General features: G+C 38.1%; 1 protein-coding gene across 1 annotated transcript in view; it reads right to left on the bottom strand.

The window, feature by feature from the left end:
- RYR2 (ryanodine receptor 2) overlaps positions 1 to 13,809 on the bottom strand; it is a 634,673-nt gene that overhangs the window by 338,378 nt on the left and 282,486 nt on the right. Inside the window, exons 19-20 of the mRNA XM_025401874.1 lie at positions 2,108 to 2,226; positions 978 to 1,111 (exon numbers count right to left, since the gene is read on the bottom strand). Of these exons, the coding sequence (XP_025257659.1) occupies positions 978 to 1,111; positions 2,108 to 2,226 (253 nt within the window). The remainder of the gene's footprint in view (positions 1 to 977; positions 1,112 to 2,107; positions 2,227 to 13,809) is intronic.

Here is a 13,809-nt window from a genome sequence, read left to right as displayed (position 1 = left end):
AGAAAGGCAGTGTGGCATGGTGGTTATAAGCTCAGTCTCTGGATTTAGATCTGAGTTCCACTTCCAGTTCCAGTTTTTTCGTCTATAAAATGTGAATCCCAGTGGTTCCTAGGAAAGCACAGACACAAACAGTATAGAATACACATAAAGCCCTTAGCACCACAGCTGGCACATGGTACTCAATGAACATGAGGTGCCTTGGAAGGCAGATCTAACTGAAGATGTGGTTTTATTGGTTATTTGCATAATATATTACATTTTGGACATTCTATTTTTGATCGTACATAGCAGGTACCTCAAAATGATATTGAAGGGGCCGGGCGTGGTGACTCATGCCTGTAATCCCAGCACTTTGGGAAGCCGAGGCAGGCAGATCACGAGGTCAGGAGGTTGAGACCATCCTGGCTAACACGGTGAAACCCCGTCTCTACTAAAAATACAAAAAAATTAGCTGGGCTTGGTGGCGGGCGCCTGTGGTCCCATCTACTCAGGAGGCTGAGGGAGGAGAATGGCGTGAACCTGGGAGGTGGAGCTTGCAGTGAGCTGAGATCGCACCGCTGCACTCCAGCCTGGGCGACAGTGAGACTCTGTCTCAAAAAAATAATTTTAAAAAAATGATATTGAAGGATAGTGTTTTAGTTACATTCTAAGAAGATGTAAAGCATAATTATATACAACCATATACCTATACAGTTGTCAGGATGGTCCTGAGTATGTCAATGATTATCTATCTACATAGGAATGTGAATAAAAGCTCTTATCCATGTGTCTGTGGCAAAGCCATATTTTGCTAGGTTCATTTATTATTATCCCATCTGATTGTTAGAGAAAAAGACGTATTATTCACTGCAAAAATACAGAAAATACTACTATATGGTCTAATTTAAAAAACAGACCATATAGTGTCAGCTACAGGACAAGAACATTAATTCTTTTATTATGTTGCCTGTCAGATGACACTGTCTGTCTGAATTTACCTGCTGACGTGGTTCACAAGACGTGTCTGCAGTAACAGATCTCTTCCTGGTAAGAGATTGTCACAGATGAGGTGCTGGTTAGAACGGACTGCAACCCCATGGCAAACACAGAGTGAGCACAACACGTCCAGGACCTGAAAAGAGAAATTACTTTCAGTTGATCCTCCCTCCCTCCCTGCCTTTCCATCCTTTCTCCCCTCCCTCCCTCCCTCCCTCCCTCCCCCTTCCTTTCTGACAGCATCTCATTCTGTCACCCAGGCTGAAGTGCAGTGACACGATCATAGCTCACTGCAGACTCGAACTCCCGGGCACAAGGAATCCTCCTGTCTCAGCCTCTATAGGTGCATGCCATCACACCTGGCTAATTTTTCTTTTTTGTAAAGACAGGGTATTGCTATATTACCCAGGCTGGTCTCAAACTCCTGGCCTCAAGCGATCCTCCCATCTTGGCTTCCCCAATTACTGGGATGGCAGGCATGAGTCACTGTGTGCAGTCACTTTCAGCTGATTCTAATTCCCCCTTCAGAATCAAGCATCAGCAGCACTTTTTACAAAGCAAACACATTCCTCCAGTTACATTTGACTCAGTTATTTAAACATTACAGTAGTTTCCCACTAACTTTCCAACTTTTCTTCATATATAAATTGAGAACTGTTCATGTTCCCACTGATGCTATGAATAAACACTAAACAATATTACTTGATCATGATTAAGAGATGAAGGCCGGGCACGGTGGCTCATGCCTGTAATCCCAGCACTTTGGGAGGAAAGGCAGGTGGATTACCTGAGGTCAGGAGCTCAAGACCAGCCTGACCAATACGGTAAAACCCTGTCTCTACTTAAAATACGAAAATTAGCCGGGCATGGTGGCATGTACCTGTAGTCCCAGCTACTCCAGAGGCCGAGACAGGATAATTGCTTGAGCCCTGGAGGCGGAGGTTGCAGTGAGCTCAGATCACACCACTGCACTCCAGCCTGGGCGACAGAGCACGACTGCTCAAAAAATAATAATTAAGAGAAGAAAAACACTCATGAAAAATTTGACACACTTTTTAAAAGTTATTGTATTTAAAAAACATATCTAAAAGGATTTGAAAATTCATTCAGGGAAACAAAATATTTCATTTACCTTGTGATTTCTTCCATGCTTGTCTAAAAGTGAGATAATGGATTTAATATGTCCTTCTTTAATAATATTTAGAGCTTCTGGACTTTCTACTAAAACACAGTGTAAAACTTCCAGAATGCCTAAAGATAAAACAAAGAAAGAGGAAAAAAAAAAAAAAAAACCGTGATTAATTGGTATGCAATGACCAGTGTGCCTTCCTTTTTCTACATATGTGGATTCAGTACAACATGTAATTATCTGTGCTCAATGTGACTGTCACAAGGCACTGTGATAGGTGACAGGTGGTGTTTGGGAGAGGGGACTAATATCCAAAGATGATGACATCACAGTTGAGGGAGGAAAAGGCAAACAACTGAGACGTGGTGTTTAGCAGAAGAAGCAAGTAATCCTATCCGGGGGAGGTAGTAAACAAAGCAACATGCAGATGGGGCCTTAAAGAATATGTTCACGACCCTTTTCAGGCTTTCCAGGAAAGGAAGGGCAGTAGATGCATGAATAGTCTTGAATGTGGGGCATATCTGGTGTGCCTCATGTACAGAGTGAGTGGGGAGGGGACAGACTGGTTAGGGCCAGTTTAGGAAGCTTCTTGGCACTGAAAGTGTAATTCTGCAACAATGCATCCTAATCCACGAAGATCATGACATTCTCCCAGGTTTATAGTAGAAAAGATTTCTTAGTTTGTTAAAAGAAATATATAAAATAAGACAAAAACAAATAGAAATAACACAATGTATAAAACTGGATTAAAAATCGTGATATTTTTAGGTACTAGCCACCACAAAAGATAAAATAGTATATGCCTTTTCTTAAAGTTTAAGAAGGAAAGAAGAGAAAATAAATTTCATTATCAGAAATTTTAGGGTGAACTTGTAAAGCTGCATGTGTACCTCTGTGTTCATGTTTTCAGAACAAGCTTGCCTTGTCAGCAATGAGAATGGATCCCATTTACAACAATTAGACCCAACATATAGAAAACATCACATCTAAGAGTTACATAGTTTTGGGAACAGCCCCAGAGGAACCCTGTAGAAAGGGTCATACATCTCAAATGGAGTTAATATTCTTAGAAAAGTAATACAAAGTTTTACATTTACAAAGGTATTATAGAATACAGAAGCAATTCTCTATGGCTGTCACAATCTATATCTGATCCAAGCCCCAATCCATTACAAAACAAGGAGAGTTACTGCTAATTTCTTCACTAATGACTTAGTTTGTTAAAATACAAATATATATTCAGCCAAAAGGATTTTGAGTTAAATTTTGGAGCTGTTCAAAATCAGCTGCTGTGTTCCAACAATGTGTAACAGTTAAAAATCAAAGACAACAGAAAATAATAATACAAGAGGCTGACGAGTTAAAGCAGATCTTTATATAAGTATACTAAAACCGAATACCTTTTTTTTTTTTTTGCTATTACTAAAAACGTAAGAATAAAATAAACTCATTCATTCTGTACTAAAATAAAATCATGGAAATGGAAAAGCATTTTTAATAGACTAGTCATGCTATCCTGATGTTTTTGCTTGTTTTCTCTCCATTATTGATTGCTATAGAGCACATGACTGCCTTTTTATAAAAAATAATTTCAACTTTTATTTTCGATTCAAGGGATACATGTGCAGGTTTGTTACATGGATATATCGCATGATGCTGAGGTTTGAGGTACAACTGATCCCATCAATGGGGTAGTGAGTATATCCCAACCAATAGGTAATTTTTCAACCCTTGTTCCCATCCCCTCACCCACCTCCGCTTAGTAGTGCCTAGTCTATTGTTGCTATCTGTATGTCCACGAGTACCCCTTGTTTAGCTCCCACTATAAGTGATGACACGCTGTATTTGGTTTTCTGTTCCTGCAATTATTCGCTTAGGATAACGACCTCCAGTTGCATCCATGTTGCTGTAAAGGACATGATGTCGCTCTTATTATGGTTGCGTGGTATTGTATATGTACCACATTTTCTTTATCCAATCCATAGTATTTAATGATGCATATGTACCACATTTTCTTTATGCAGTTCACTGTTGATGGGTACCTAGATTGATTCAGTGTCTTTGCTACTGAGAATAGGGATGCCCTGAACATTTAAGTGCATGTGTCTTTTTGGTAAAACAATTAATTTTCTTTCAGGTATATACCCAGTAATAGGCTTGCTGGGTCAAACGGTAGTTCTCTGTTAAGTTTTTTGAGAAATCTCCAAACTGCCTTCCACAGTGGCTGAACTAATTTACATTCCCACCAATGTAAGCCTTTTCTCTATAGCCCAACCAGCATCTTTTTTGGGGGGGCGGGGGCACTCTTTTTTTTTTTTCTTTTTGAGATGGAGTTTTGCTTTTGTTACCCAGGCTGGAATGTAATGGCGTGATCTCAGTTCACTGCAATTTCCACCTCCCAGGTTCAAGCAACTCTCCCGCCTCAGCCTCCCAGGTAGCTGGGATTATGGGCACCTACCACCATGCCCAGGTAATTTTTTTATTTTTAGTAGAGACGGGGTTTCACCATGTTGGCCAGGCTGGTCTCGAACTCCAGACCTCAGGTGATCTGCCTGCCTTTGCCTCCCAAAGTGCTGGGATTACAGGTGTCAGCCACTGTGCCCGGCCTGACTTTTTAACAATAGCCAAGAGTGAGTGGTATGAGGTGGTATCTCATTGTAGTTTTGATTTGCATTTCTCTTTGGTGATTGGGAATGTGGGTAGAAAACTTTTCATATGTTTGTTGGCTGCTTGTCTGTCTTCTTTTGAGAAGTGTCTGTTCAAGTCTTTTGACAATTTTTTAATGGGGTTATTTGGCTTTTGCTTGTTGGATGATTTAAGTTCCTTATAGATTCTGGATATTAGACCCTTATCAGATGCACACTGCCTGTTTTTATAAATAACTTTTTATTGTGTATTCCATGCACCTGCATTTACATACTATCTATAGCTGCTTTCACACTACAAAGGCAGGGTTGAGTTAACAGACCTCATGGTCCACGCACCTATAATATTAACTATCTGGCTGCTATGGTCTGAATGTTTTCGTCTCCCCAGAATTGATATGTTGAAATCCTAACCCCCAAGGTGATGGTTGTCACTCGCGTCCTGTGAAAAGACCACCAGCAGGCTTTGTATGAGCAACAAGGCTGTTTGTTTCACCTGGCTGCAGGCGGGTTGAGTCCGAAAAGAGAGTCAGCAAAGGGTGGTGGGATTATCATTAGTTCTTATAGGTTTGGGATAGGTGTACAAAGTACATTCTTAAGGGCAGGGGAGAATATTACAAAGTACCTTCTTAAGGGTGGGGGAGAATATATGCATCAGTCAGGGTGGGACAGGAACAAATCACAATGGTAGAATGTCATCACTTAAGGCTATTTTCACTTCTTCTGTGGATCTTCAGTTGCTTCAAGCCATCTGGATGTACATGCAGGTCACAGGGGATATGATGGCTTAGCTTGGGCTCAAAGGCCTGACAATGGTATTAGGAGATGCTCAAAGGCCTGACAATGGTATTAGGAGATGTTCCCCTTGGGGAGGTGATTAGGTCATGAAGGTAGAGCCCTTAAGAATGGGATTAGCGCCTTTATAAAGGAGGCCCCAGGGGAGCTTGCTGTCCCTTCCACCACGTGAGGACGAACTTTCTATGAGAAAGGAGACCCTCAGGACAGTTTACCTGAAGGAGCCTTGATCTTGGACTTCCCAGAATCTAGAACTGTGAGAAATAAATTTCTGTTGTTTATAAATCACCCAGTTTATGATATTTTGTTACAACAGTCCTACTGGACTAAGACACTAGCCTTTTTCAGAAAAAGATTGCCAATCGTGGAATAGAATCTAACCATTAAGAAAAAAGATCAAGAAGTTACGACCAAGACCAATAAATTTTCTTGCTAAATAAACACTCATGAAGGTCCATAGAGTGAATAAACTGAATATATTAGAAAAGATATGACTAGATTTTGGAGGTAAATAGCGTATGTCACAAAGTGCAAAAATAGCTATATGAAAACAAATTCCCGATTTTTCTCCTATTTAGCCTAGTCTAACAGAAAGCTTTCAGAATTTGGTGTTTAACATTAAAACAGTTTCTTTATTTTTCAATTCTACCAGGTCAGATCCAACAAGTAAACAGTTGAAAAAAATTGACCACTTCTAATTCTATTAATTATGACAATAAAATGTCAAAGAAAGCACATTTTATTTTCAGTTTTATTGGAATAAACTGGAATATGCAGGCATATTAGATGGTCAATACCTTAAGAATAACCCTGGTTTATTGGAATAATTTTTTGAGACAGGATCTTGCTCAGTTGCCCAGGCTGGAGTGCACTGGCAGGATCACAGCTCACTGCACCCTCAAGCTCCTAGGCTTAAGCAATCCTCCCCCCTGAGCCTCCTGTAGCCTCCTGAGTAGCTGGGACTATAGGTGCCTGCCACCATGCTGAGCTTTTTTTTTTTTTCCTGTAGAGAGGAGGGTGGTCTCATTATGTTGCCCAGACAGGTCTTGAACTCCTGGGCTCAAGCAATTCTACCACTGGCCTCCCAAAGGGCTGAGATTATAGTCGCAAGACACAGCACCCAGCCTGAAATAAATTTGATTTTTAATTTTATTGAAATAAACAGCAAATATGCTTAATAAAAAATTATTAAAGGAAAACAAATGGGAAACACCAAAGAACCCATTTTTAAATAAAAAAAGGAATAGCTATACAATATTATGTGTATATTTAAATTATGCTGATATATGCTTTGAACACTTGGGTCAAAAATGATGCAGAGAAACAGTGCTTAATGAAGATTACAGTGTCAGTAGTTATAATCATTTGACCACTAAATACTAAAGACATTCAATAAGACCAAGAAAGAGCTATAGTCATGAAGCTTATGGTTAGATTCTCAAATTTAAAAGCTTGGCAGATCACAACAATATTATGGAATGAAAGAATTATAAATATGCTACAAATTACCTAAAAATATTTCAACCAATTACAACAACTAATAAGGCAAAGCAATTGAATTTTATGTTTTAATAAGTTTATAGAAATGATTTGAGAGAACCTACTAATATCATAGAAATACATAATAATCAATGTGACTTTTTAAAAGTAGATCCAAAATAACATATACATGATAATTGCAACTATGTAAAATATATTCATTTGTATAAAATACATATTTCAAAAAAGACCAGAAGTTATTACCTAAAACGGTTAGTCTTAGTTATTGCTGGATTTGTATACTTCTCTCCCAATATTTCATAAATTCTATGAAATGAGCATGCATAACTTTTATAGTAAGAAACATATTTTAAAAGAATCATAAAACAATAGGAAGTAATGTCTATTTACATTTTATTTCTGCCATTAAATCTCAATACTTATTCAATTCATGCAACTTAATGAGGCCTGACAACAAAAGGCCAGTAACATTAGCTGCCTCTCCTCTCTACAGTATATAACTAAAATTAACTTTTAATCTATGGAAAGAATTTTTTAACTCTTATACTTCATCCAAGTTATATAAACTTATTTTCATTCCATAAATTTGGAATAAGCATAAACAAAACCTGCCAGTTACCACACAGAGACAGTACTGAGGGTTTATATCAGAACTAAGTATTACACAGCAATAAACTAGGGTTGGTCTCAGGGTACTGGCCATTTAATATGCATGATTTAGCCTTAGTAGTGAGGAGTAACAAGAACTTAGGTTGACTATTCCAGGTTGATTTCAAATATCATCTCCTAATTGTCTTCTGGACATTTCAGCGAGAATGTCTCTAAGTACCCCCAACTAACTTTTCCACGAGCTGAACATAACACCTTTCTTTGTACATATACATGTAAAATTGCTTCTCTCATCCATCGTCCATCTGTATATTCAAGCTACAAACCTGAAGTCATTTTTGAATCCTCTTTCACTTTCTCATTTTCCTAAATCTAATTGTTAAAACTCATTAATTCTGTGTCCAAATTTATCTCCTAAACTCATCCTCTCCTTTCACTGAATAGCCTCTCACTATATCCTCCCCTCCAGTTTTCCTCCCACCCCAACCCATCCTCCTAACTATAGGTGGTTATGCTGAAACACATATTTAATCAATGTCACTCCTTTGCTTAAAATCTTTAATGGCTTACCAGACCTTCCAAGGTCAAAGTCCACTCCCCTTAGCATAGAATATCAGTCCCTACACCAGGTAGTGCAACGTTCCTTTGCAGCCTCAATTCCTGCCACTTCCTCCCACAAATGATTAATATGTATACCTACATATGAATCGTATATGTTTATTAAGCACCTATCAGTCACTGTTCCAAGGAATGGGATCAGCAGTGAAGCAGGCAGGCAAGATCCTCTTGAAACTTATAGGAACTTGCGCACCTTCAATCCTTTGCTGATGTTATTCTCAGATCTAAATACACTCCCACCTTCTAAGACTGCAAAATCCCAATCAGCTTGCAAAGGTTGAAAGTCACCTCATTTGGAGAGCCTTTACCAATGCCCCAGGATGAATTAATTATTCCTCCTTTTGTAGTAACAAGGACATTCACGTTTTTAAAATTCTTATTTCAATCCCCCATTACAGTAAGAGCCCTTGAGAGCAGATATTGATTTAATTTTGCCTCCTTGTCACCCAGCTCACTCTGACCCAGGGAAGGCCATCTCATGTTTGCCAAACGAATAAGTCAATGAATATAAATGGACTGTTGGTTCTCACATTCTGTTTAAACAAAAGAAATCTGCCATTTGTTACTCATAACAAGATTTGTTATTGTTAAGTGTAAATAGGACAACTGACATACTTTATATTTGGAGAATTTTATTTAAAACCATTATGATTTTAAAGTAGAAAAGACAGAAGACATGACATAGAGAATTTATATTTCTTAGTGCTAGGATTTCCTTATCTGTGTTTTAATTTGAGGAAAAATTTCACTTGGTGAATTAGGCAAATTTCTGTGCTGTTTGTGTGTAGAACACAAAATTGAGGCTGCAGGCGCTGCATGTTTAATACGTGCAATTATTCAGCCATTTGCCTTAAAACTTTTATAGTTGTAACTGTGAATTATTTATGTTCTCTTGAGAAAGGAAAATCTCCAAGGATGTAACTAAATGTCTAGGAATAACTTAATGGTATTGGGAGTGGCCGCCAAGTGCTAGGATGGGTAGACAATATTCCTTATCATGTTTTTTGTAACCAAAAAAGTGATCCTATTTGCTTTTTACTGATAGACTTTTGTCACTTGACTTACAAATCTGTAGGAACTTCATCAGAGATCAAAGTTGACTTTGCTATTGTATATTCACAGGTCACAACTCAGGCTGTCTGAGGTTGAACAAAATTTGTTGAGAATCTGTATAGAAAAACTAGAAACAAGCCACAGGGCAAGAGTGCTCTATGTAGGTTGACTTTACCTACCAAGAAGAATCTAGCCTGGGGATTTTGCCCCATAGCAAGTGGGCATAAGCTTACATTTGGGAGAAGTGAATGGAATTAGACTGGTAGCCACACAGGCACAGGAGGCCAACGTGGGGACAAAGCAAACCATGACACTGGTGCTCCCATGATCACTGAGGAAAGCCCAGGAAAACCACCGACTTGGAAACCACCATGCCCTCCCCACTGCCCCCCCGGGTATTGTTTCCTCACCTATGGTTACAACTGTTCTGCAAAAATGAAACAAAGTCAAAATCATCCCAGAACACCAAGATGTATGTGGACTTAGATGGAACCTAGTTCTCTATTCATGAAGGATACAGGTGTGTGATCCTGCTCTGGGAGAAGGAAAGTTTCTCTTTCACCTCTATTTCAAGCAGGAGTAATAATACTGGACAAAAGCTTACTCCAGAAGGAGCACACGGCCTCACCTGAAAATCATGACGCGGAAACCCTTTCGTCTAAGCTAGAGGTAAGCAAACAGGAAGACTCCAGCTGAGTGCTAATTAGTAGGAATTGAATTGCCCCGTGTAAAGGAAACCCTGGAGATGCAGTGCCAGTCAAACAGTTTGGTGGTGTCCACAGCAGATCCGTGAAAGAAGGCACAATCAGAGACCCAATTAATTACAAATTATTCAAACCACAGGTTATTGTTTGGGGATTTTTTTCCCTCCTATCTGGGAGTTGAAACTTGTTAGAGCTTTTTCGGTCAGAACGTTTTTATTAATATCCCCGGATTTCACTGACGTTTCACTGAAAGTAGGAAAATTTGTCTTTTAGCTCTGAGTAATTAAACAAAACGACATAACAAGTAAAAAGATGGGGAAGTAAACTGGTAAATGACTAGAAAGAACAGGGAAACACACAGAACATGAGCGACATTTGCATTCCTGAATGTAAATAACTTAGGGATGTGACAGACCGTCAACTTTTCGGAAGAGTAATTGATTGGTAGTCTTGGTATTTACAAAGCTTAATGGGGAAATGTCACAGTAAGAGGTATCATTATTATTCTATTGTATTATACACTGGTGATAAGCATGGACATAAGCCGATGTGCCTAGTTTCGCGTCCTCACAGGTTTTTAGCAAATTATTTAACATCTCTGTGTTCCAGTGTCCACATCTATGAAATGGACGTAATAACGGTGCCTGGGAGATAGAGGGGACATTGTTATGAAGAGCAATACATGTAAGACATTTAGAACAGAGCTTGGATCAAAGCAATGCTATGTCAGTACTTACTATTATTTTATGGTTGAAATAAAATAAGGCAAATGAAACAAAGATCAACAGGGAAGAATTACCAAGATGCGCCTTTGTTGAGCAGGGATGATAGTGGTAAGAGGTAGAGAAATGCTGAATGGACAACACTGATCAGAGGAGAATTCAGGGGAGATAGCTATGAATCAGCATGAAGACATGGAATCAAAGTTAGTTATTAAAATAAAATCAGGTATATTAGTAAATCAGGAGAAATTAAACTAGCCTGTTAGACCTTGGCGAGAGAGATAGCGAGACACAGAGAAACAAGGATGGCAACTGGGCAGAACCACAGAAAGTTTTGCATTCTTGAGATTACAGGAGAGTTGAGTCAAAAATGCAGTGAAGGATCATCAGAGAAATGCAAATCAAAACTATAATGAGATATCATTGCACTCCAGTTAAAATGGCTTATATCCAAAAGACAGGCAATAACAAATGCTGGCAAGAATATGGAGAAAAGGGAGCGCTCCCGCACTGCTGGTGGGAATGTAAATTAGGAAAACCACTACAGAGAACATTTTGGAGGTTCCTCAAAAAACTAAAAATTGAGCTACTATGTGATCCAGCAATCCCACTGCTGAGTATATACCCAAAACAAAGAAATATATCGAAGAGATATCTGCACTCCATGTTGGCTGCAGTACTGTTCATAATTGCAATGATTTGGAAGCAACCTAAATGTCCATCTGCAGATGAATGAAGAAAGAAAATCAGTACATATACACAATGGAGTACTATTCAGCCATAAAAAAGAATGTGATCCAGTCATTTGCAACTACATGGATGAACTGGAGATGATTATGTTAAGTGAAATAAACCAGGTACAGAAAGACAATCATCACACGTTCTCACTTATTTGTGGGATCTAAAAATCAAAACATTTGAGTTCACGGACATAGGAAGTAGAAGGGTAATTACCAGAGGCTGGGAAGGGTAGTGGGGGGATCTAGGGGAATGTGGGGATGGTTGATGGGTACAAAAAAATAGAAAGAATGAGTAAGATCTACTACTTGATAGCACAACAGTGCGACTAATGCCAATAGTAACTTAATTGTACATTTTAAATGTATAATTAACTCTTTAAATTAAAGAGTGTAATTGGATTGCTTGTAACTCAAAGAAATGCTTGAAAGTGGATGCATACCCCATTCCCCATGATGTGCTTATTTCACATTGCATCCCTGTATCAAAACATCTCATGTGTTCCATAAATATAGACACCTACTATGTACTCACAAAATCAAAAAAGATAGTGAAAGTTCAACTAAGACTCAGGGTTTAATAAATGCGAAAACAAGGCATAAAGCACCCCTGGTTAACAGGAGTGTCTTCTTATGGTACTAACATCATGAAAAAAGAAAAACGTGCAAACGAAGTAAGCAGCAATTTTCAGTAGCAGAAGACATGGTCTAGCTCGCTCCAGGCTGGCAAAAGATCCAAGGAGTCGGGAGGGGTTTTTTGTTTTGTTTTTTGTTGTTTTGTTGTTTTGTTTTTTGCTACACAGCAATGGTGAGGCTGTAAGGGAAAGAATCTGAGTTATGTGTAAAAGCAGTAATTTGTATCTGGGCCTGTGCCTCTGAGGGGGTTCTGTAAAGGCACAAATCTGTTGTTTTTTTCCACTAGTTTAAATTAGACTGCTAATGAGTGATAACTTACGCATTGCATCTAAGTTGTCTTATTTTCAAGAGTAAGCACAACCATGAGGGAAAATGAGAAAGTAGGAACTATAGAGATTTATAGCTTGAGCTAACTGGAAGCTTAGTTTGCTCTTGCTGCCAAGGAGAATTGGGTCTACCCAAAACAAATAGCAAGAGGTGAATAATGAGTCAACATAGAGCATCATTACAATATGTCTTTTTAAATGTTTGCAGTGAATTTTGCGTATCACAAACTGAATCACCACTGAGCCAGAGAAAATGTTTCTGTTTGTTCAAACTGGGTATAAATGTGAAGTCAAGAAATCATTTGAGTTTCAGTATAAGATAAAGTGATAAATTATTTTTTAACTTTTTCTTCTTTACAAATAATCAGAAAGAAAAGAAAAAAGAAGCAGTGCACATTTTGCTTCCTGTTAATAGGGGGCTAACTCATGAAATAAATATGTTACTCTAAATAGAGTTTCAATTAGTCACACAAATAGAGGGAGAAAAATAAATTGATATGAATATATATATCAAGTGTGTGTGTGTGTATATATATATATATACTTAAAAATAATTCCAAGAGATGTGGGCTCAAGCCAAACTACAAAAATACATAATTACATATGCTTCCTATTTTTATGCTGGTTTTGTGGCTAAAGAAGAAAATAAGCCCATTAAATCTTGAGCACTCATAAAGCTCCAAAAAGGAGAAAAAAGCGACAGAGGTTAAAATTAAAATATAACACGGCTTGGCAAAATTAGAAAAAGGAGAGAAAAATTAATAAAAATGGAAGTTAGTGAAGATAAAAGGTGGATCACATCATTATTCATATACACAATGAGGGAATATCATGGATGCATTTGCAAAACAGACAAACAAAAATGATGGACCAAAAGTATTTTATTAGAAGAAAAGATGAATATGAGTCAAGAGTTTCCTGGAGTAAATTAGCTGAAATAAAACCCATAAAATGAGCACTGTAATTATAACGTACTATGCAGCCTTAATTAGGCCTCTGATGGTTTGCTGCCTTCAGTTTAAGGAGCCATGATTTATAAAAAAAATAGACAAACTATAGAAGATAAAGTCCAGTTAAAAGGAAAGAGAATGTCAACTAAAAGCAGTTCATTATACAACAAGTAACAGTATTAGAATTTTTATCCTATACAAACATTTATTTGTATAAATTGCCACATCTCAAAACCTAAGAGAATGTTGAATGCCAGATAGGAAATCATCAATACATTAAGACATTCTTTTTTTTTTTTTTTTTTTGAGATGATCTTTGCTCACTACAGCCTCTGCCTCCCAGGCTTAGGCAATCCTCCTGCCTCAGCCTCCCAAGTAACTGGAGCAACAGGCGCATGCCACCACACCCA

Source organism: Theropithecus gelada, chromosome 1 (assembly GCF_003255815.1).
Source record: "Theropithecus gelada isolate Dixy chromosome 1, Tgel_1.0, whole genome shotgun sequence".
Taxonomy (NCBI): Eukaryota; Metazoa; Chordata; class Mammalia; order Primates; family Cercopithecidae; genus Theropithecus; species Theropithecus gelada.
The sequence above is the reverse complement of the archived record's forward strand: the minus strand, read 5'-3'. Positions and strand labels throughout refer to the sequence as shown.